The 24,638-nt window shown below is 27.8% G+C and overlaps 1 protein-coding gene across 4 annotated transcripts; it reads left to right on the top strand.

Annotated features, from left to right (window-relative positions):
• Positions 1-12,358: 12,358 nt before the first annotated feature.
• On the top strand, positions 12,359-18,371 carry LOC111285409 (protein FAR1-RELATED SEQUENCE 4-like). Of its 4 annotated transcripts, none has more exons than XM_022874858.2 (4): positions 12,359-12,612; positions 14,528-16,734; positions 16,846-16,899; positions 17,890-18,371. In XM_022874858.2, the coding sequence occupies exons 2-4, from the start codon at positions 14,680-14,682 to the stop codon at positions 18,037-18,039; spliced, it is 2,259 nt and encodes a 752-aa protein (XP_022730593.2). In that variant the 5' UTR covers positions 12,359-12,612; positions 14,528-14,679; the 3' UTR covers positions 18,040-18,371. The 4 variants fall into 4 exon arrangements, with proteins under 4 accessions (XP_022730593.2, XP_089618236.1, XP_022730590.2 ...); XM_089762110.1 differs by having other exon boundaries at positions 12,359-12,626; XM_022874855.2 differs by having other exon boundaries at positions 16,843-16,899; positions 17,890-18,232.
• Positions 18,372-24,638: the final 6,267 nt, after the last annotated feature.

Genomic DNA, 24,638 nt, shown 5'->3' with positions numbered 1-24,638 from the left:
TGAAACGTGAATGATAAAAATGCTTAAATCACAAAAACAATCAACTTCAATGTCAAGATATTGGTCCACCTCCCCACTTTTAAGAAAAAAAAACAAGTAGAAATAAGCATTTTCCGGGATTTGATGACCTAAATTTAGAAACGAGTTTCCTGAATTTATAATTTAAAAGCAAGAATATTTTGCAGTCTAACAAATGACTTTTGAGATATAAAAATGGTCTAAACTTAATGAGTTGATCTTTGTCACAAATTTAACAAATTATTTGTATCTCATGAAAGGAAATAAACAGCTGGGCTGCTGACAGATCAAATTAAGCTGCTGGCTTTAGGTGGAAGAAGTGGCTAATACAAACAGTACATATGTAATCTGAACTGCTTGACCAAAAACTAACCAATTAAGTCTTGATTTGTTTTAGTTTTAATTAGACTTTCTAATGAAAATTTGTCGGTGTTTGGATGCGGAAAGTTTGTACAAGTCATTGTCGACCCTGGATTTATAGGCCTACCCATCCAAGTTGTTACAGCATAGGGACATTATTCACGAAAAATGCATGTGGACCTTTCAAAATAATTAATGGAATAGGGAGGGGAATTGGTCAAATTGATCATATTTTTACATGTGCCTTAGCCCTCGAAGTCAAACTCACGGCTTCCAGGCACTATCACAACGCTCATGGTCAAAGCTCAGTTGGCAAATTGATTATATGTTTATACTTATTTAAAATATGTAAACATTGTGTTTTTCATAGATTAAGGTAAAATTTTTTTATTATATTTTAATTTATTAAGTTTTGGACATAAACTAAAAATTGATGAAAGTTTAGCATTTCATTAACAAAATATTTCGTAAAATATTTTTATTTTTTATTTAAAAAATAACAAATTTAAAAATATGGTGACAAAATTTGTCCTTTACATTAATAGAATATTTTGTGAAGTAATTCAGTTTTGTTATTTTTATAAAAAAAATCAATAAAATTAAAATTATATTGGTAAAATTCAATAAAATTGAATTATAATAACTAAATTCAATATTAAGTTATATTATATTGATAAATTTTATCTTCATCTCTTCTTTCTTAGGGAGACTTATGAACGACTACTATAAATATATACTACTCAAGGTGTTAATTTTTTTAAAAAGATACCATTTATTAATTTAGTAATTTCAAAGCAAACTGCTAAAATATTCGAATTTCAGAAGTTGGAAATGTTATCTGATTTATAGAAAGGAAAAAATGGAGAGGGATCAAGTTTCATTAAAAAAATTTTTATCCTTTTTACACTTTTTTTTAACAATAATTTTTATAAATTTAAGCAATGAGAGAGACAAATAAAAAATAAAATTTAATCTCATTCTCTAAATATATTGAAATAAATTATTAAAAAAATATAAAACTAAAATATTTTACATTGATGTAAAGTGATCTCTCTTTAAAAAAATTATTGTTAGAGTTTGATGTATGTAATATTTACAATTACCTCTTCCAAAATTGAATGTGAATGTAGTGACTCTGTTTCATACTAAAACAAGTACAAATACCTGCAGCTTTGTTTTTGAGATTAATATAAATTTAGAATGTAATTTTTTAAATTAAGCAAAGCAATTAAAAAAATATTTTTGTGATACATGTATCACTATGAAATGTTTTACCATCATAAAAAATTAATTTCAATATTTAAAAAATATAAATATAGAAGAAATTTTAATTATGTTTCTGAAGCCCCTTTATAAAATTTTAAAAAAAAGTAAAAATATATATAATTTAATTATAAACTTATAAATCACAATCTAAAATTAAATAAATGAATTCAATATTTTATATTTAATTTTACCAAAATAACTCTACATATCTACACATTAAACTTAAAATTACAATACCTAAATACCCCTTAACCTCAAATTTATTTCAAGCACACGTGTCATCATGTTAAGACATGTAATTAACTTTCATTTCAAGAATAAATAGATAGATAAATTTTCAACCCAAATAGCACAACCTTTCTTAAAAAAAAGAAAAAAAAAAGACACTATAGGGGTTTAGGTTTTTAATAACATTTTTTTTAACGTTTAGCAGCATTTATAAACGTCACTAAAATTTGTGACATTTGCAAAAAATGCTTTTCAAAGTGTCAACTATACACACATTGCGAAAAATAGCGACGTTTTCGAAAAAGCGTTGTTATATTAGCAACGCTTTCAAAAAAATATTGGTATATTAGTGATATTTGTATTTGAAAAACGCCGTTATATTAGTGGCATTTACATTTGGAAAATGTTCTTATATTAGTGGCATTTGTATCTTTGAGACGTCGTTAATTTAGTAACATTTTTATCATAAAAACACCGTTAAATTAGTGACGTTTGTATAAAAAAATCGCTAAATTAATAGTGTTTATGTTTAAAAATGTCACTAATTGTTGAAAATAACGACATTTGTAGTAAAAATGCCACTAAATTTAATGATATTTTCTAATACAAATGTCATTAAATTCAGCATTTAGTGGCATTTTTAAATACAAACACCGTTAAATTAAAAAATTTACTTTTTTTTAATTTTCTTTTAATATTTATTATAATTAAATAAAAATTGTTAAAAGAAATAAAAATGAATTTAAATTCATAAACTGAATATTATAAATATTTATATATCTAAATATATAATTTGTTTCAATATGCATGCAACACAAAGTTTAATACATACAATAACATTCCATTTGTTTTCCTCTTACCGATCAACAGACTCCATGGAAGGAGTCAACTTCCTTTGAATGGAGCCTACAACTCCCATTCCTCATCTTGGCTTCCATTGCTAAAAAGAACGTTTCTCCAGAAACCTCAAAATGTGTTGTTAGAAACGCATCACAGTACATTTCATTTATCTTCTCCACAACTTCATGTTCCTTCTTGATTGAAAAATATCACTGGGTAAGCTATTAAAAGTACCATAAAATTTGTAATGCAAGATAAAATCAAAGAAGATATACAAGATCTCATTATTACATACATGCAGAAATAACAGAAAAATAGATTTAACCAAAGCAACAAATTAAGATATATTTTTTAGCCAATGATCGATAAAAGGATGCACATTCTCTCTCTAAATGCATTTCACGAAAATGCCTTTCATAATCATAGTTTTTTCATTTTGCATATATCATTATGAAATTGCTAGACTTGAAATGCAATGCCATATAATTTAAGGGAAGGAGAATATATGAATGGTTGAGAGATAGATCTTTAATCAAGTTCATGTTTGATTGCATTGAAAAAAGATAAAGATTATTTGATTTCATAAAGTTTACAAGATAAACCATTTCAAATCATATTTTCAGCTCATAAATAAATTCATAGAAATAAATGGATTCAAATGCTTTAAGAAGGAAATAAACCAATCCTTCAAAATAAAATGACCACGCAATAGAGTTTCAAGAGGGAAATACAAATTGTGTAATGGATAAATCAACTATGTTGTACCTTGAACTGATGGTACAACTATGTCTATAGAGATCAATGCTTTTTTAGACTTAGCAGTAGCAAAAACTGTATCATGAAATCGTTATAAAGTAACTGGAAAAAGTATAGATGACCAATCTAAGTTAATAGGTCTATAGTATACACCTTTCAACTGCTACAATTCATCAATCAAGTTAGCTACAAAATTCAACAAGAAAAAGGCAACAAAATAGAGAAAAACCAGCTTAATGAAGTAACTCAAGTGATACTTAAAACAGAGAAAAACAGAGCGTTAACAACTAAATCTATCCAAACACCAAATGAATTCATGAAAATAAATGCAATCAATTAAAAAATAATGAGTAAACATGTAAAACTAAGAATGTAAATATGAGAGAATCATATCAAACACCTAGAAGGAGAGAGGATCATCATTCATCAAGTTCTCATGCATGGATCATTTCTGCCTTTTAGATTTAACTTTAACTTTGAAGTTTTAACTGTACTTATACAGATGAAATTTGAGGTTGAATTTTTATTGGATAGCCTTAAGAACTAGGAATTTAGGAAAAAAATTTTGAAGTAAATCAAGGTAAAATTCACTGAGTTTTGATCAAATAACTAAATATAGGTTAGGTGTGTAGTTTTGAAATCAGATTTGAGTTCAATGTGAATTTTATAGAATTTGAAATGGAAATCATGAGAATTTGTAAATTTCATTATGAAAATCTTAAAGAACATTAAGAAAGAGTATAAGAAACCTAAAATTGTAATAAGATTCAATTAAGAAAACTAACATTAAAAGTTGTTTGGTTTGAGAGAAAATGAAAATGATAGTAGATCAAGTTCTGACAAGAAAAATGAAAGACAAAATATCAGTTTGTACTTTAAGTTGCACCAGGAAAGATATATGAAAAGCATAAACTTCTTATAAGACAACTAATTAGTCATAAAATATGGCTTAAACAAGGTTCAGAAAAGTACGAATAAGCATCAACAAATATCATACAAACATTTATGTGAAACCATGGCCTCCCACCCCAAAACCCCTCAGCTTCTGACAAATTATTAAAAGAAGTTCTTTTTGTAATAGAATACAAGATTCAAGTACATTAAGTTATCATGAATTTATACTTTTATGTAGTTCTCTTAATTCGAAAGATTTTCTTTCAAAACAATTACGCTTCTTACTTCTTCTCACATTCACCCAAGCACATTCAACACATTAAATCAAATAGCTGGCAAAGATTTCTGTATTAAACCAATAAAGATAGAGCATGAATCAAGGTAAAGCATTCACATGTATATATGAGATAAGTGAGAGCAACCTTGTGCTAGAGTACTCAAAGTGCTTTCTAGTGGCTAAAAAGACTAAAAGAGCTATCTTAGCATCGCAAAAAGTGGAAAGCTCATGAGCTTTCTTGAAAAGTCCTCATCTTCTCTTTAAGAAAGTCACGTGCCTCATTGCTACATTGTCAATCTTCTTGATTTGAATTTTCTTTCTCGTTATTCTCTTTCAAGAAAAAAGTTAGGGAAAAAATTACAGAGAAGAAAGAGGGGGTTTAAATTTTGGAAAAAAATTTTAGATGTGTCAATTTTTCACGATAGTGGCATTTACTTAAAAAAATATTATTATCTGTAAAAAAGATTATTGAAGGTATTTTTTGAAAAAAAAAAGCCTGCAATAATCCCCTTAAATTTTGATAAAAAAATTATTGAAGGTATTTTTTTGGTAAAAAAACACCTTCAATAATCCATTTAACTTTTGATGAAGAGATTATTAAAAGCATTTTTAATCAAAAATACCTTCAATAATCCCTTTTAATTTTTTAGAAGAGATTATTGATGACATTTTTTGGCTAAAAACGCCTTCAATAATCTCATCCAATTTTTTAGAGAGTATTATTGAAGGCATTTTCTGTAAAAAAAAAATACCTTCAACAATTTTCTTCATTTTTTTTATGAGAGGATTATTGAAGGCATTTTCTGCAGAAAACGCATTCAATAATCCCTTCCAATTTTTTATGAGAGATTATTAAAGGTATTTCAAGCTAAAAATACCTTAAATAATTTGCTCATAAAAAATAGAGGCAATTGTTGAAGGCTTTTTTTTACCAAAAATACTTTCATTAATTCTCCTAAAAAATTGTAAAGGATTATTGAAAGTGTTTTTGAATAAAAATGCTTTCAATAAATCTTTTTGTCAATGAATTTACCAAAATAGAGTAGCATTGTTGGTTAAAACATAAGGTTGTTAATCATAAGGTTGTAGGTTTGATCATTTTCTTTAGTATTTTTTAGGTTTTTTGAAGGATTATTGAAGCGGCCAGAAATACCTTCCATAATCTCTTAAAAAATTCATAAAATGTTAAAAAAAATGATTGAACCTATGACCTTTTAGTTAACGACTATATACTCTAACCAACAATACTACTCTATTTGTGATAAATTTATTAACAAGGAGATTTTATTGAAGGTGTTTTTTACTAAAAATGCCTACAATAATCTTCTATAATTTTTTCAAAAAATTATTAAAAGCATTTTTTTTTACAGAAAATGCCTTTAATAATCGTTTCTATTATTTATAAACGGATTATTCAAGATATTTTTTGTCTGAAATGCCTTTAATAATCCCTCATAAAAAATTGGAGGGGATTATTAAAGGTATTTTTTGACCAAAAACGCTATTAATAATCCTTTACAATTTTTTAGGAGAATTATTGAAGGTATTTTCTATAAAAAATACCTTTAATAATTGTTTTTATTTTTTATGAAACGATTATTCAAAGCATTATCTATCAAAAACGCCTTCAATAATCCCTTATCTTTTTTTTATGAGAAGATTATTCAAGGCATTTTCTGCAAAAAAAAAAAATGCCTTTAATAATCATTCCAATTTTTTAGAAAGGATTATTTAAGGCGTTTTAATCGATAAACGCCATTAATTTTTGTCTTTAGTGGCATTTATAAGTAACAACACCGCTATTTGAATATTTAGAGGCATTTTGATAATAAACACTTTAAGTTTTATGAAAACAAAAGAGCAATGCATTAATTATAACAAAAAAAACAAACTTCGACAATTAGCACTATAACCAATGTAAAAAAAATACAATTCATTAACATATTTTTATAAAATTACAGGTAAAAATTTTATAATATAATCAAATATATTACATTTATATATAAAAAAGTTATTGAATAATTATCAATAAATTATGATATAATTAGACAAATCCAATATAAAATTGAATAAAAACCACATTTGAAGTAGGACTTCAAGATTTTAATCTTTTTTGTCACTAAATCAAGATCTCATTAGCTTCATCAATATTTCTTTAAAATTTTTTTTATGTAGTCCAATGAGTTGGATTAGAAAGAGAAGTATAACACTATAAGATCATGTTTGGTGCACAAGATTACAATAGAATAAAATAATGTTATGAATAGAATTATATTAAATAATCTTATGTTATCTTATATTTGATGTGTGCAAAGATTAATACAGGATAATTTATTTATTGATCAAAATTATCTATTTAAAAAATTTATATAATTTAAATTATTAATGTAATTTTAAAGGGTATTATAAGATATGTAAGTTTAATCTCATGGATTAAAAATAATCTTTTTTACTTTGAGAAGATTAAATTATCTTATACCAAGAGGATGACCTTGTAATCTTATCTTTTTCAATTAAATACAAATCAAATAGAATACAAAATTATTACATATTATTCTATTAATTATCTTATACACCAAACATGAGCTAAGGAGATAAGAGAAGGGAATGTATGGTTGTGCATTTGAGGTAATCAAGCTCTTCCATCCCACGATGAGTTGGTTTCGCATTTACAGGATAAGGTATTAGATGTAGCTAAGCCCTTTTGTTAGCTAAAGCGATTAATCTACTCATATATAAAATGAAAAAGCTCCCAAATTCTATAAGGTTAAATCTGGGAAAAAAGATCCCACAATGTTGGGTGGGTTGAGATGATGAACAAAACAGAATTGTCAAAAATCACTTTCTCATTTTATTATTATTGGATTGGATCAACTCAACACTCAAAAGAACAGATTCTCACCCCAAATGTGAATGCCACCAAACTTCGAATATTTCCCACATTGGGTATCAAATCTTTTAGCCTCATTTTGGCAAAAACCTCATTGTTTTATTTTTTAGATTTCATTATTTCTTTTTTTTTCCAGCTTGGAGGTGACTCATGAGTCATAACCACTAAACCAAATAATGCCTTACCCACAACATAATTTTCCTGCCTTCATGCGATTGTATTCCTTCAGAAAAATTGTTAGGTTTAAATTCGATTATGCCAATTCACGATTGAGGCTTACTACCACCCTATTTTCAGTGTCCCATATCTTGGTTGGCTTCCAACTTCTAAATGTTTGTCCCATATATTGCTAAACTCTATAGTCTTAAAGATATAGTTTTTTTTTTATTAAAAAAGAAAAGAAAGAAACTTCCATTCAATAAAAGAAATTACACACGTATATTTGAATCCTCCTTCAATAATTTGTAAAAATAAAAAGAAGGGTTACAAAAGCAAGTATCAGAGCAACAACCAAGTTTTGAACTCTTGGCAACCCAATCAGCATCACAATTAGCACCTCTAGAGATAAAAAAAAAACAAAGAGGCATTAGGGAGAGATTTAAGTTGTTTGAGAAGAAAGAAATATACAGGCATAATTTCCCGAGCGACATGATGAACACTATTATTAATAACATTAAAATAAGTTACTACACAATAGGAAACAAATGGTATAACCTTCTTCCATTTTTTCATGATCTATAATCTACTGGGATAGCAGATATCTAAACCTTTAAACCTAAAACTTGTGACGAACATTAATATTTTCTCTACCCATAATCCACTTGAATCCATTTTTAACTACCTTAAACCACTTTAAACAAATTTTAACGCTTCAGATATTTTATTAAAACCCATTTGCTGCCATCCCTATCCAAATCCATATGGTAATACTTGAATAGTAAAAATTCCAATGGTTAAGTTTTCTTATTGTTTTTCATCTATACCCTAAAAAATAGGTCAAAGTAAGGGAACATTGAAAAAGGCAAATATTTCGTTGAAGCTTTTATAAACTCAAATTTGACCCTTCTTTCTTCTTGATAGATAGTAGATATTGAACTCTCTTTTGACATTAGATTCACATGCAAAGCGCTTATAAGTTGCCTAAGGTTTTTATTTTTAAAGAATTAAAAGAAAAAAAAACTTAAAATTTCTATGAGAGGGGAAAGCATTTGTAAGTTTATACTAAAATGCTAAGCATTTCCTTTCCTTTTCCCTTATATTGACTGTTCGTTATAGCTCATTTTCTAAAATGTAAATATTCTTGTAGAATTTGTTCGCATATGACAAAAAGCAATTATAGTGGGAGAAGAGATTATTGTGGAATTGTTGTCCAACTTGGTTTATATAGGCTATAGCCTTTTTTGGGTCAGCACTATACCGCTCTCACTTGTGAATAAGATTAAAGCTCATAATTTGAAAATGTGCACCACACTTGTCTTTAGCCTTAGTAGCTGCTTTAGATATGTCATTCTCAAAGTCAAAGGCCATCCTTCATTGTTAAGCTCGAATTAAAAATAAGTCATTTAGGCTTTCCTTGAAATTTTCCTTATGAAATTTTCCTTGAAAATTTATAATTTTAGTCAATAATTGTATATATATTTTATTTTGATGCATAATTTTGTGAGAAAAATAATAGCAATAAAAAATTTTCTTTATAGTACTTCTTTAGTGTCAAAAATTGTTTGGGCGAAAAATATTTCGTCACTAATAGCTTTACTGAAGAAAATTTTCAAATAAAAAGATATGAAATCATCATTGATGAACCTTTACGGATAAAATTTTGTCAGAAAAGGTGTACTTTTAATCGCTAAAAGTCTCAGTATCCTTATTGAGACTGCAGCTTTCAACATAGACAAATAGAGAAGAGAACATCCATGAGAATGACGGACCCCCACTAACGCACTATTAAGTGCCACATAAAATTTAGCTCATAGCTTGCCAATAAACTTCTTAGGGCTTTTAAAAAGTTAATTTCAATGATACAATTAATGTAAGCATCTCTTTAGCATTTTTTTTAACCTTATAATTAAGGATGTTGAGCATTTGAACATTTGTTTCAATTACAGTTAAATGTATCATTTTTTTTTTTTAATTAGGACATTCTTGAGGAAAAAGAAAAAAGAAAGAAAAAAAAGCGAGGTGTTGATGTATGGGCTTCTGTTCTTGCCATCTTGGTTTAAATTAAATGCCCACAGATTTTATCCAAGGCGAAGCCCGGTCCACAGCCCACACAGAGCGAGTTTGGATTCTTCAGAACAAGTAATGTTGAGATTTTTTTTTTAAATTACAATTGTATAATAATATAATAAAAATTAATTTTTGTACAGTAATATAAGTTTTTGTAATAATCTATTAATAAAAATCACTTTCTTTTATTTCAATAGTTTTATATTTTGGAAATAAGGAAAATTAGAAATAATTAGAAACAGACTAATCCTATGCATATTCATTAGGTGAAATATATTAAAACTTTTGATAATTAAAATAAATATTAATAAAACAATAAAAAAATTACATATTTATCTTGAAAGGCAAGAGAGAAAAAAAAATATAAAATAACTTCACGTATTGATTTTCAAAACCTAAAAAACTAGGTAAAATTAAAGTTTTTAACTTTTTAAGAAAATTTGAATTACTAATATGACCTGAATAATATATGTTTAGATTTAATAATTTTAGCATGACATGATGATAAAATATAAAAATAATATAAAAATAAAAATGATAGTATTTAAAATTTTGATAAAAATCATATATAAATTTGATAAAAATAAAAATATATTTTATATTTATCATGTCAACATAAATTGTAACACAATAATTTTTATATTTTAAGTGTGCTGGAGATTAAACAAATATAATACCAATACATGAATTATCAAATTTATATATATTATTTATTTTATAATATAATTTTTATGTATTTTTTTTAATTTATTGATATCTTTTGATTTGTGACGCTAATTCAATAAAAGTTAGATTTTAAATATAGTAATATAGATTTTAAAATAAAACATGATTAGCTTAATAGTTAAAGTCCATTACTTGAATTTTAGTTAATATATATAGTTATTTTAAAAAATTGATATCTATTAAACTTGAAATTTAAATATTAATACCTACCATTCCTCTTTATATTTCTAGACTTCTATTTAGAGGAAGTGATTAAGAGTTTAAATCATCTAATCTTTTATAAGAACTAATTTTTGTTTTCAATATTTCGTAAAAACTAATTTGGAATAAATAACTTTGTGCGGTATGCCATCTTGTCGTGATTTAAAGATTTATAATACTGTTAGTTCGCAGAATAAAATAGATGAAAAATGAAATTAATATTTTGTAAGAATAGAAAATAAGAAGAACAGAATATGTACCATAAAATTTGGTCCATTAGAATATAATAGGAAATAAATTAGTATTAATATGTTTGATTAGCTTAAAAAATATGGATAGAATTAGTTTAAAAGATCATTTTATCTTTGTAATTATCAAAATTATTAATTAATTTAATGAATCAAATATTAATTATATTTATTATAATAATTAAAATATTATTAATTAATATTAAGTATTAATAGTAATTTCATAAAGTTAAATATTAATTTAATTATATTAAATATTAATTAAAAATATTTTATATTATTCTTATAATATTCATTATTAATTTAATAATATTATATATTATTGAACAATATTAAATATTAATTTCATGATATTAAATATTGATTTAAAAATATTAAAAATTCATAAATAATATTAAATATTTTAATAATATTTTTTATTAACTATTAATTTAATAATATTTAATATTATTGTAATAATATTTCAATATTAAGTATTAATATTAATTGGAATAATATTTTAATATTAAAATTTAATTTAGCAATATGTAATATATAATATAATTTCAATATTATATATTATTTAAAATTTTAATATTATTTCATTAATTTTATAATATGTTGATTCTATTTTAATATCATTTTAATATGAATTATTACATAATTTATTTTAATACTAAATATTATTTTAATAATATTTAATATTTTAAATTATTTTAATAATATTTTAATAATATATTATACTATATTAATTTAGTAATATTTTCATATTTCATAGCACTTTAATGTATTTTAAAATTTAATATTTTTAATTCAACATTACATATTATTTTAATTGTATTTTATTATTTTAGTATTAATTTCATAGTATTTTAATATTATTTAATTAATTATTACTTATAATTTAATTTAATTATATTAATATTAATTAATTATCTAAATAAATATTATAATTAAATTTGTAAAAAAAATAAAATTAATTAAATATATAAAAAAAATCATCCATAAATATTTTTTTCAATGCCTGATGGATGAGGGATTACAATGCTTAAAAAGGAGTAAAGAATTGTCATTCTTTATTTTTTGAGAAATTAATATTCCATTAAATAGTTATTATTTACTAAAAGAAATAAACAATAAAATAAAAAAATTAATTACAATTTTCCCCCAAACATGCTGTAAATTTTTGGAAAAAGTACAAAAAACAGCTTTTTTTTCTTCAAAAGATTTAGCAATATTTTCCTTCTAATTTTACCTGTCAGCAGATTTTATTCGGAAACAATTACTTAAAACATAAAAATATGTTTTATCTGAAAACAAACAAAACAACCTTAATATTTTCACATAATTGTTGTTCAACGTATATATATATATATAAAAAAAAAAAAAAAAAACATTGCACGACCAAATCTCATATTTATTGGCAAAGGCATAGTAATAAAACACTTTGGGTAGTAATTTTCCATTCCTGTCACCTGCCATGCCTTCTCAGTCTCAGGCTCTCTCTTTTGCCCTTCCTTTTTGTGTTTCTCTCCTTTCTTGCTTTTCTTCATTATTCCATTTTATTTCCCACCCACCAGAGATTGATTCAATGCTGCAATAAAAAGATAAAAAAAAAAAAAAGAGATTACCAATTAAAATTGTTGTCAGAGCCTATCAAGTCTCTTCTTTGTTCCATTGTCCTCCGTTTTTTTTATCTTAAGGTATTTGATTTAAGGTATTTGATTTAAGGAATTTATTACATTTCTTTATTTACTTTCGGAATTTAGAGTATTTAAATAATTTATTTATTCATTTCCCTTCTGGGTCTTTAGGTTTGAAGAGTCTGAAATTTAGGTTGGAGATTTTGAGCTTGTTATTTTGTTGTGTCTTGGGATTCTTTGGTTCGTTTGATTTCCGTTTTTTTTTTTGTTTTTTCCTTTATGCAAATTAAATTCTAAAAGTAGAAATTTTATGAAGTTTCTAATTTCTAAGAAGGGTACTGTTACACTTCTAGCTATGAAATTATGCGTGTGGTTGAATAGTGAACAAGGTTAAAGATGATGGAAATAAAGGGGGAATAGAAAAAAAGAATAACAATCCAGAATGGAATTAAACCTTTGGAGGAACTAAAATTAGAAACATAAAAGGAAGGAGCTAGATTTTATGGAGTTTATATAATCTTGAGTTTATTATAAGTTTGGTTGTTGGCTCTTTGTGGTTGGTTCTCATGTAGGAGGCTCTTTTTATTGGAATGTTTTGGTTCGTTTGTGGCTGCATAACAAGTAGTTTAGTTTTATACAATGAAAGAGAATGTTGCTTTGGTTTTTACCTTTTTGATTAAGACTAGGGCTTGAGTTTGCTGGAAAGATTGGGGATACACATTGAATCAGCCTATAATGTTTTTGACTAAATGCATGTGAATTGGTTTATTAGAGTATGAGATGCTGATACATAACTAAAAAGTTTCCTTGCTATTAGATTTTAAGTATTTCCACAGCTATAAATAAATATATAGATACTAAAAGAGGAAGCAGAAATGGGGAAAGAGTTCATAACTAAATTTTCAGTTACCTTTGACTAGGAGGATTTTGTTTTACTAGTTACATGATCACCAAGGGAGGAAGATTTGGCGGATAAATTTGTACAACGATATGGAGGTTATTTCTGGGGTGTGGTTAACATCCATATATATTTCATTTGAGGAAGGAGAATGATCCATTAACATCACACAGGTCGCAGGGTCGCTGGCAATTTACTTGTCTGCAGAATGAATGCATCCATTCTAAGTATGATAGATAATATGGTTGTTAACGTTGTTGGGGGATATGCTACCCTTTTGCATTTGAAATTTAGACTGTTAGAAGTTTGTGTAGGCCTATTGAGGCCCATTTCTAAAATTTAATGTCAGTACTTGCCTAATGTTTATTGTTCTTTTCATGTGGTCATTACTTTCTAAGCTCAGTCAGTCAAATATTCAACTTAAGGTAGCATTTTCTTCTTTGATACATCTTGACTTTTCATGATCCCTAAACCATCTTTTGAAGGGTTATGAATGGTGTCCGATTATCTTCAGCGTGGGGAGGGTTTGATCTCACTTATTTGAATATCTGTCTCATTGTACTCTATATAGAAGTGTAAAACTTACAATAGTTTGCTCATGTACAGTGATAAATTTTGAGGTTTCAACTCTTGGAGGATATAAGGTGTTTTATGTTTCCTGATGATTGGTTTGCTATAATCTGCAAGGCATTTTAGATAACCAGGTTCTTATTTTTCAAAAGGGGAAAGTAAATGGTTTACATTGCTATATTTATTTAGGTATGAAATCCTTTCTTTAGGAGATCAGTCTTTGCTTTTTTCATGTATTTTCCCGAGAACATATCAGTAGTTTCTGTTCTGTGAAAAGTCTCCTCCTGATGCTCATTAATAATATTGCTTTTGAAAAATAGAACTCCTTATTCTAGCTTCAGGCAGATCTGTAAAGACTTAAACTTGGTTGGATATAGTAGACTTAGTCTGCTGTCCGGCTTGTCTGTATTGTTTGGGATATTTTTTTCTTTCTTATTTCCATCTTTCTTCTTTAATGATTTTCTATAATCGTGTATTGACTTGACATGCGTTATACCCATATTTTAGGTACTATTGTTATGAAATCATTCAGCCAAAGGCTTCTATTGTCTTCATTGTGGGTTATCTTTACATTTTTTTATGGTAAACTAAGTTTGAGTGGATGCTAGAGTTGAAAGCATAGTGTATGCCGAGTGGATCTGAATATTCCCCTTAAGATAATGGATTCTGGCATCAGCACTGTTGACACAAATGTAGAGCCACACCTGGATTTGGAATTTGAATCACATGAAGCAGCCTACTCATATTACAAAGAATATGCCAAGTCCGTGGGCTTTGGCACTGCTAAATTAAGCAGTCGTCGGTCCAGGGTGTCCAAGGAATTTATTGATGCTAAATTTACATGCATAAGATATGGAAATAAGCAACAGTCTGATGATGCCATTAATCCTCGGCCTTCTCCCAAAATTGGTTGTAAAGCAAGCATGCATGTGAAGAGAAGGCAGGATGGAAAGTGGTATGTTTATAGTTTCATAAAGGACCATAATCATGAACTTTTGCCTGCCCAAGCACATTTTTTTCGAAGCCACAGAAATGTTGATCCATTTAAGAATGATGTTGGAAGGAGGCGGAAGAATCTTGCTGCAGTTTCTAAACTATTTAGTGCCTACAAAAATGTTGACTTTTTGGAAGGTTATATGAGAAACAAGCATGATAAGGGGCGGCGTTTGGCTTTAGAAGAGGGAGATGCTCAAGTACTTCTTGAACTTTTTATGCATATGCAGGAAGAAAACCCAAAATTTTTCTATGCAGTTGATTTGAATGAAGAGCATCAGTTGAGAAATGTATTTTGGGTTGATGCCAAAGGCATGGAAGATTTCAGTAAGTTCGATGATGTTGTGTCTTTTGACAGCACATATTTCACGAACAAGTATAAAATACCTTTGGTACTCTTTATTGGAGTCAACCATCATATTCAACCCACATTGTTTGGTTGTGCATTAATTGCGGATGAAACAGTTTATACTTTTCTTTGGCTGATGCAAACATGGTTTATAGCAATGGGGGAGCGGGCTCCACGAGTGATGCTCACTGATCAAAACAATGCCATAAAAGCAGCTGTGGCATCTGTGTTTCCTAGTACACGTCATTGTTTCTGTTTATGGCATGTGTTGGAAAAACTTCCTAGGCATCTGGAATATTTGAGCATGTGGCATGATAGTCTAATGCTAAAACTTGATAAATGTATTTATCGGTCTTGGACTGAAGAGCAATTTGAAAAAAGGTGGTGGAAGATGGTTGACAAATTTCATCTTAGAGAAATGCAGTGGATTCAGTTTTTGTATGAAGATCGCAAACAGTGGGTTCCTGCCTTTATGAGAGATATATCTTTTGCTGGATTATCTACAGCTTTACGCTCAGACAGTTTGAGTTCTTCATTTGACAAATACGTGCATGGAGAAACATCATTGAGGGACTTTATAGAACAGTATAGAGTAATTCTTGAGGACAAGTATGAAGAGGAAGCCAAAGCTGATTTTAATGCATGGCATGAGACTCCTGAGTTGAAGTCTCCATCACCTTTTGAGAAACAAATGTCACTTGTATATACACATGAAGTTTTCAAGAAATTCCAAGTTGAGGTTTTGGGAGCTGCTGCATGTCATCTTAAAAAGGAAAATGAAGATCATGTGTCGATGACGTATAGTGTCAAGGACTTTGAAGATAATCAAAATTATATGGTGGGATGGAATGAATCTAAATCAGATATATATTGCTCATGCCGCTCTTTTGAATACAAGGGCTACCTTTGTAGACATGCTATTGTTGTGCTCCAGATGTCTGGTGTGTTCAACATCCCATCAAAATATATTTTGCAACGGTGGACTAATGCTGCCTTGAGCAGGCATCCAATCAGTCAGAAATTGGATGAGGTACAATCTAAGGTCCGTCGTTACAGTGATTTGTGTAGACGTGCCATAATATTAAGTGAAGAAGGTTCGCTTTCTCAAGAGAGCTATAATCTTGCACTATCTGCCGTAAAAGAAGCTCTCAAGCAATGTGTAAGTATCAATAATTTGGTTGAGAATGATGTCGGACCTAATACCTCGGTGATTCATACTGATTCTGGTGTTGAAGGACTCAATCAATGTGTAAATGCTCCTGAAGAAAAAGCTCCAGATGCTAGAATGGCAAATACAATCAAGACTTCTCAAAGTGTTGAGGCTTCGTTGGAGAGGCAAATTGATGAGAATAGTGCAACTAGAAAAGGAAAGGTCAGTCAGCAGTTTGTTTATACTGTATGATTTCATATTAGAATATTTTGATTTATAAATGGAAAGGAAAAGAAAAAGTAAATCACCAAACTTTGCTTCTGGAAACAGCAGGTATTTCTTGCGGGAGCTGCCAATGATGGGTCACAAGATGGCTTTCATCAAATGGTTTGTTTTACTTTCATCTGTCTTTCTCTCTCTCTATCTTTTCAGGAGTGATAATGTGGTTTTTTTAATTGTATTTCAATGCTGTGAAATGCTACTATATGTGATGCAGAAAATTCTAAGTTGATTTATTTGACATTTTCTGGAAATTATTTTAATGCACTTAGTAGTTGATTCTCATGATTTTGATGCCTTAGAAGAGTGTGATGTCTGAACCATAGCAAATGCGACAAATTGTGTTTAATTGTGTACCTTACATGCTAATAAGAGATTGGACCAAACTTGAATTGGTTGACATCTGATTCTTAGGGTGAGTTTAATCCTTAAATTTTAGCAAAAAGGAAATGACATTTGTTCTGGTAAACTTTGTATAGATGCATTTGATTCAAGCTGCCCACTGAATGTTTGTTTATAATACTTGTGGTTGCTACTGATGTGTATTGCAGATTGTTTCTTCTTGTATCGATTACTTTTACTAAAACATTTTTTCCATAAGAATTGTTGATTTTGGGTAAGAACTGTTGATATATGTTATGCCATAGATTGAAAAGACCGGGTTTCATAATGCAGAAATTTTGATACAAAGCAGGACTGGGAACATACCAGTCTTGGGTGGAATTTGAACTATAAAAATTACTAGCATTACTCAGGTTGAATTTTACAATTTCTTATATATTTATTGTCAATAGAGATTTTCAGAATTGTTACTCACCCAACTTCATATAGGTTGTTAGTATGTGTTGTTTTCTTTTGATTTTGGAAAGTCAGAGTGCATGGGAGGGCAATGAGTTTTATCTAGGTGCAATATACGATTAAGGGCCCTTAGTTGTAACCATCAAAATCAAAATCAGTATCAGCATCATTGTCATCTATGCTTTACTCAAGTTTAAGTTTTCCTAATGGGTGTCAATCAATCTGTGTTAACCAGAGAATATAGTGTTATTATTATCCATGTGCAGTTTTGTAACCTTAATCTTTGTATGCTTGTTGCAGGAGCTGTCGGGCATCAGGCCTACACCAGTGCATAATGTGATGCCATCACAAATGCATAATATGGTGCCAACTATGCTTACAAATGTTGCATCAACACATTTTCATAATGTGGCTGCTACACGTTTGCATGACAACCGACTCCATCGGTAACTTATATTTTACCTCCATTTTTGTAAAGAACGTGTAAAGATAAGCTACTTTAGGGTTTTAGGAAGCGCAGTTTATCTTTTTGCAATTGCCTTGACCTCACTACAAGGTATGATATGGCTGACTAAATTCTCTTGTTTCTGCCTCTGATGAGCCTTTTACACATTTATGTTAGCCTGCTAATTTTATTCCTCCCTCTTCATGTCTCTCACATGTTAACATAGTTTGTGATGGACAAGTGTTGTGTTTTGTCGATCTGCATACAGATTTTTGGCAAGACAAGTAATTTATTGTGTGTTGGAGAATTGCCTGCCAGAGAGCTGCATTTTTTTTTATTTTTTATTTTGCATTTGTGTGTCACTGTGCTTACCAGTAATTTTTTTCTGTTTGACATTGATGACTGACATAGATTGTTGCAGTGCGGCAAATGACCCTCAAATATTGTTTTGGGTGTGGTTTCTGGTTTCATCTGGGCATTTTATGGGTAACAGAAGGTTTTAAACTGGATGGACTATTCTAATATATATTCCAAATATACATATTTTGAGTAAAACATAGTAAAGTTTTTATTATTTGATTTGTGTAACTCAGTGAACCAAACTGCACAAATCAATAGATTGATGATATTTGCAGAACCTAGTGGCAAAATCACCAGAATTTAGAGTCAGTTCGTTTGTTTGGTCCTAGTAAATTAGTTGAATCGAGTGGTTTCCAACAGTCGAGTGAAGTCAAATCAATCCTCTTTGTTTCAAAGCTTGTACATTATTGCACTGAATCCAGTAGCTGCTTTGTGTTTCATGTGTTGAGTCAAAATCCAGGCTGTTTCATGTTCTCTATCTAAATATTGATGGGGAAATGGCCCACTTGCAGCAATAAAAAAGTAGATATCTCAATTCATGTATTTTTATCATGTAAAACACTACAGTTCATGTATTGTATTGTGTTTAACATGAAAATCATATGTTATAATTCATATTGATACAAAAAACATGAAATATTTTTTATTTTTGTTAAATTCATATATTGCTTTTGCAAAAAATTTAAATTGTGTTGCTTATGTGTTTTTTTGTATCCTTTTTCTATTATGTCATTATGTCTTTTTGCGGTATGTCATTTTGTCGTGTTTTGAAATATTAGGTTTAGAAAAAGGTTAACCAAACAGCCCTATAATTTCCATAGTTTGGATCAGGGGTTGGACAATGAGGTCCATGTACGAGACGTAGATGGTGTAAATTAATTAATATCAATGTATATTTTTGTGAATTGAAGAGTGCAGTGGCTTTGTCATCAGCTGGCAACCTTTATTGGTTCATGAATCCTGCAAAAATTCAGGAGAAAATAGACAAATTTTGAAATAATCAAGCATTTTGTTTTATTAACATATAATATAATACATAAAGTAGCTAATTATAATGTTTTGAAAGTCTACTATTGGTGTATAAAATTATAATCTATAAATTTCTCTCTATTGTACGACTATAAATGCAATTGACAACGTTCCAATGCAGGATAGAAGAAAAGTAAAGGAACTTTGTTGATTCGTTATTCAGGTCTTAAACATAGGATATGTTTTGGATTCCTTTCAACGATAATATATATATAAAAAGAAAAAAAAAAAAAAAAAAAAACACGAAGTTGCAGACTTTTGGGATTAGAATTGTGGATGTCATCCAATGTAAGCTTCAATTACCATATTATTTTCATATTTTATGTCAATCGGACTTCTTCGGGTGACTCATCAGGCCCACGAATAAACTCGAGTCTTGGATTAGGTTTTTTTCGTTCGAATTCATTTTGAAAAATTATTTTATTATTAAATATATTTTTTAAAATTTTGGTTTTAAAATACATTTAAAGATATTAAAATGTTCATATAAAAATTTTTCTTAAGATATAAACCAAAAGTCGACTTTACTCAATCCAACCCCCTTTATGGAAACTATTATTATTTGAAATTAGCTACTGAAAAAGAAGCAACTCTCTCTCTCATTTTATAACTTTATCCTTCGAGTTATGGAGTACAACATCTTCACATTTAAGTTTCAGAATTTAACCCTAAAAGTCTCGAACAGAAAAAAAAAATCCTTGAGACCTCCCATATTTGAAAACAATTAAAAATATGGAAGGAACAATAAAGAATGAGAGCTGCCGGCAAAGCAAGGGGCAGAAAATGAGGCAATATGGTCTCTCCCTGTTTGAAGGGCATGTGTTGCGCACTGCACATGCTAGGCTAGGCTTGATCCCAAGCATCTGGGCCCACATATCTAGGATTTGGAGTGTGTTCTGTTCTTACTCTTATTTTTTCAACTCCAAAAACTTACTGTTATCGACTCCCCTGGATACTACCTAAGCCGAATCAAACTCGCTGGCTGGAACATATATATATATATATATGTGTGTGTGTGTTCTATAATTAAAGTGTCAAATTAATGGAAAAGTTCGAGGAATGAAATCATATATCTATATTATTACATTACAATGTCTAATTGATTTGCTGTGCCACCAATTTAATAAAAAATATCAAAAAAATTAAAATAAAATTATAACAAAAATATAAAATAGGGGGTATTTATATCCTTTTATTTTTAAGTAAACTTTTTTTCTTAACGTGTTATCCACTTATTTCAATGTAAAAAACAATTGCCTACTTTCTTTAGATATTAATTTCTTTCAAAATATAATTTTTTTTTTTTTAAATATCATTGCATAGAGGGTGAGCCCAATTTAATTTTAATAAATACAATTATAAGGCCACTAATTGATCAAATTTTTGTGATTGAAGTTTGGGAGGAAGATATATAGGTTGTTTAAACCCCTAAATTAGGGGGAAGTGTCGACAATTGCGTTTCTTACAAGATAGTAATACAATATCAGACTCAACTTTGTTTTGGCCATTAATAAGGTTCCAAAATGTAAAACCTTATAGATTGACCTAACCTGCCATTTGTAATTAATTGATCAATTTGTGTCAATATAAAAAGGGGTAAATTTCTGGTTTTGTGTTTTCCATTTAATTAAGATGTTGTTTCCTTTTTGTACACTTCATATCTTGAAAATATTGCTATCTTTTAAAGGCTTATGACCCACGGAAATTATTATTGTTGGTTAATTATGAGCTCACTTCATAGTTTAGATGTTTAATGGTAAAATGAGCCGACCTATATTTAAATAATAAAAGCATATTTGTCTACCAAATAAAAGAGAATATTGTAGAGTTGGTAAAGTTAATTTGAATTCAAAAAACTAATTTAATTATTTAAATTTAAATTCGAATCAATTCAATAAAATCAATAAATTAATTCAAATTTAAATTAACTTCAACCCAAAATAATTCGAACATGACTAGAATATAAATGATTCAAAAAATTAACTTCTATGAATTTAATTCATATAATTTTTAAATTTAGTAATTTGAATTCAAAATAATCAAAATATGAATAATTCAATTTTAAAGTCAAAATAACCTAATTTTGAAATGATTTAAACTTGGAATATTATCTTTAATTTTTACCTATATGAGTTAATTTTTAAAATGTTGGTATTTTCTAGATTGATACCTTTTCAAAATTTTTAAAATTTATATGCATCCCCTAAAAATGTCATTTTTTTTAACATTTTAAAAGAATAATGCTTTATCGGTACAAAACATTCGAGGGATGCTATAAAAAGATTTTGTGAAAATTGTAATTGTAACTTTATAAGCATAAATCTCGCGACGGTGGGTTTTGTAATACATTGAAAGCAAATCTTTGTTATTCGATTTTCATTTTTGTCATTGCTTTTCAATACAACCATATTCAATGTGGACCTTCTTTATCTGGGATGATGGGAAGTGTATTGAAAAAAATAAATAAATAAAAACTAGCTTAATTGTTTGATTACCTACGAGAAATAAATAAAATTATAATTTGTTACTTTCATACCATTTACGAGGGAACAAACAATGGAGATATATCAAATAAAATATCATTACTAAAGAATTTAAAAGGGAAAGCCAATTATCTAAACACCGATTTAATTACGTGCTTTATTTCTTCAAAGCTCTAGTGACATCTGTCTTTCTAGATATTATGTACTATTCATAATATTAAAAATAGTAACTTAAATCTCGTAACAAATTTATTTATAATTGGTTAGATTTTTTTTATGGATAGAAAAACTTGTAAAAAAAAAATTTTAAGAGAAAAAAAAATTCTTGCTACATAAATTTGTAGGTTTATAAATAAGTGAAGTCTCAATAGTATTAGGTATGAGAAAAATATATAATAGAGTTATAGAATTTTATAGGATAAATACCTCATAAGACTAAAGAAAATTAACATCTTTATGGGTATGCACGTTGGAGTGAATTATAAGAGACTGAAAAGATTCACATAGGTATGGATGTGTATGTTAGAATGGACTATAGGAGATTAAGATGGTGCACCTAAATATGAATGCAAGAGTATATATGGGTATGTGTTTTGTTTAGGTTGAGAATACTTCATAAGACTAGAGGAGATTGAGAGAGTCTAAAAGTATTAATTATAAGTAAGCTTGATTTGTTTTGATGTAATTCTTTACAACTAGTGAATATTTTTCTCATCCATATATATAGAACAGTTGGACTGAACCACATTAAATTACTGTCTCATGTGTAATTGATTAATTGTTTAATTTTACTTCTGCTAGTGTAATTGGATTGGGGTTATTTGGCCTAACAAAGTGGATCATAACTGAAAGTTCAAGACATGGGAAGAGCTAGAGGTTCGAGATATGAAAAAAGGCAAGCTCAGAGGAGTTTGATTTAAGAGAAGAGTTTGAATTCATATTTTGAAAATTGATGATTGATTTGCATAAAGTATAAAAACACAAAAAAGAATATGATTGTGAAACTTTCATTGTAGATGAAGTTAAGCTATCTAGTCTGAAGACTGATGATTTGATAGAATTTGAGTCAATATAGAGATTATTAGGAATAGTGACTCAAATCTTCTAATAAATTTGTTTGTGATTGGTTAGATACTACTTAATGGATAAGAAGACTTCCAAAAAAAGAATTCTAAAATGAAATGAATTTTTAATAGGTAAGTTTGTATATTTATAAATAAGTTGAGTCTTCATAGGGTTAGGTGTGAGAAAAAAATGTAAGAGAGTTATAAAGTTTTATGGGATAGATACCTAATAAGACTAGAAAAAATTAACGTCTTTATGGGTGTGTGTATTAGAGTGGATTATAAGAGACTGAGAGGGTCTACATAGATATGGATGTGTATGTTGGAGTGGACTACAAAAGATTGAAAGAGTCACATAGGTATAAATGCATGAGTATATATGAGTATGTATTTATTTGAGTTAAGAATACTCTATAGGATTAGAAGAGATTGTGAGGTTTATAGGTATTAATTATGAGTAAGTTTGATTTGTTTTGATGTAATTCTCTATCATTAGTGAATTTTTTTTATCTGTAGATGTAAATCAGTTTAGTTGAATCATGTTAAATTATTATATCTTGTGTTATTGATTAATTATTTGATTTTACTTCTACTTGTGTGATTGGATTGAAACTTTTTACCTAACACATGGTTGGGTCATGTTAAGTACAATTAGTGTTTTTTTATTTTATTTTATTCAAGATTCAATTGGATCCAACTAATTTAAGGATTCAAAATTTTTAAAAAAATATATTAAAATATTAAAAGATTCTTATTTTAATATTTTAAAATATATTTTAGACTTCAAATTAAATTAAAAAATTAAAAATTTTAATTAAATAATATCATGGACCCAATGAAATCAAGCTCAAACTTGACAAACATTTCCAAAGTTCGATTTGAGTCAAATTGAGCCCTTTGGATCAAATGGAGTAACATAATCCTTAGATAATCTAATGACACACCCATAATAGTGGATGAAAAAAGAAATTATGTTTTGAAAAAAAAATTGATGTATGATATCAAATGTGTGAGCAGTTTTTTTATTTTTTATTTATTTTTGATAAGTGAAAAATATATGTATCTGTCATTACATTTTGTTATTGTAACTTTAGTTTAGCTTTTAAGTAAATTTATTAATTAAATTGATATTTGATTAACTCGTGACATCTATTTATACAAAAGTTTTAATATTAGTATAAATTCAATACTAATTTCAACTATGTGGGTGAAATAATAAATATTTTTTTTAATTTATATAAAAAGTTAAAAGAAAAATAAATAAATATTAAGGTTATATGATATTTAATACGAAGGAAAAAAGTGGAAACATGTGATACATATTGTTTGAGGACCTAAAGTATTTAAGGGTCTAATGCGCGCAAAGTGTTTTTCTTTCTTATAGTTTCATTGTCCTTCCAATTTTCACGTGGAAAATTCCTAAGGACCATTTAAAATTCTCTAACACCAAAAAATTAAAGTAAAATTTGACAACAAAATTTGTACTAATAAAATATAAGAACATCTTTGAATCATATTTGTGTACTCGTACTAAGTTGTTATTATTATTATTATTATATAGGTAATTTTCCTTATATATAAAAGTAATAAACGATATTTAACCTGCATAAAATGTAATGAAACTTTTGAAAAATTAAAAAAAATTATTTAGATTTAATTATTAAATTT

Source organism: Durio zibethinus, chromosome 6 (genome assembly GCF_047325235.1).
Source record: "Durio zibethinus cultivar Kanyao isolate XHJ-2024 chromosome 6, ASM4732523v1, whole genome shotgun sequence".
NCBI lineage: Eukaryota > Viridiplantae > Streptophyta > Magnoliopsida > Malvales > Malvaceae > Durio > Durio zibethinus.
This window is presented reverse-complemented; position numbering and strand designations above follow the sequence as displayed.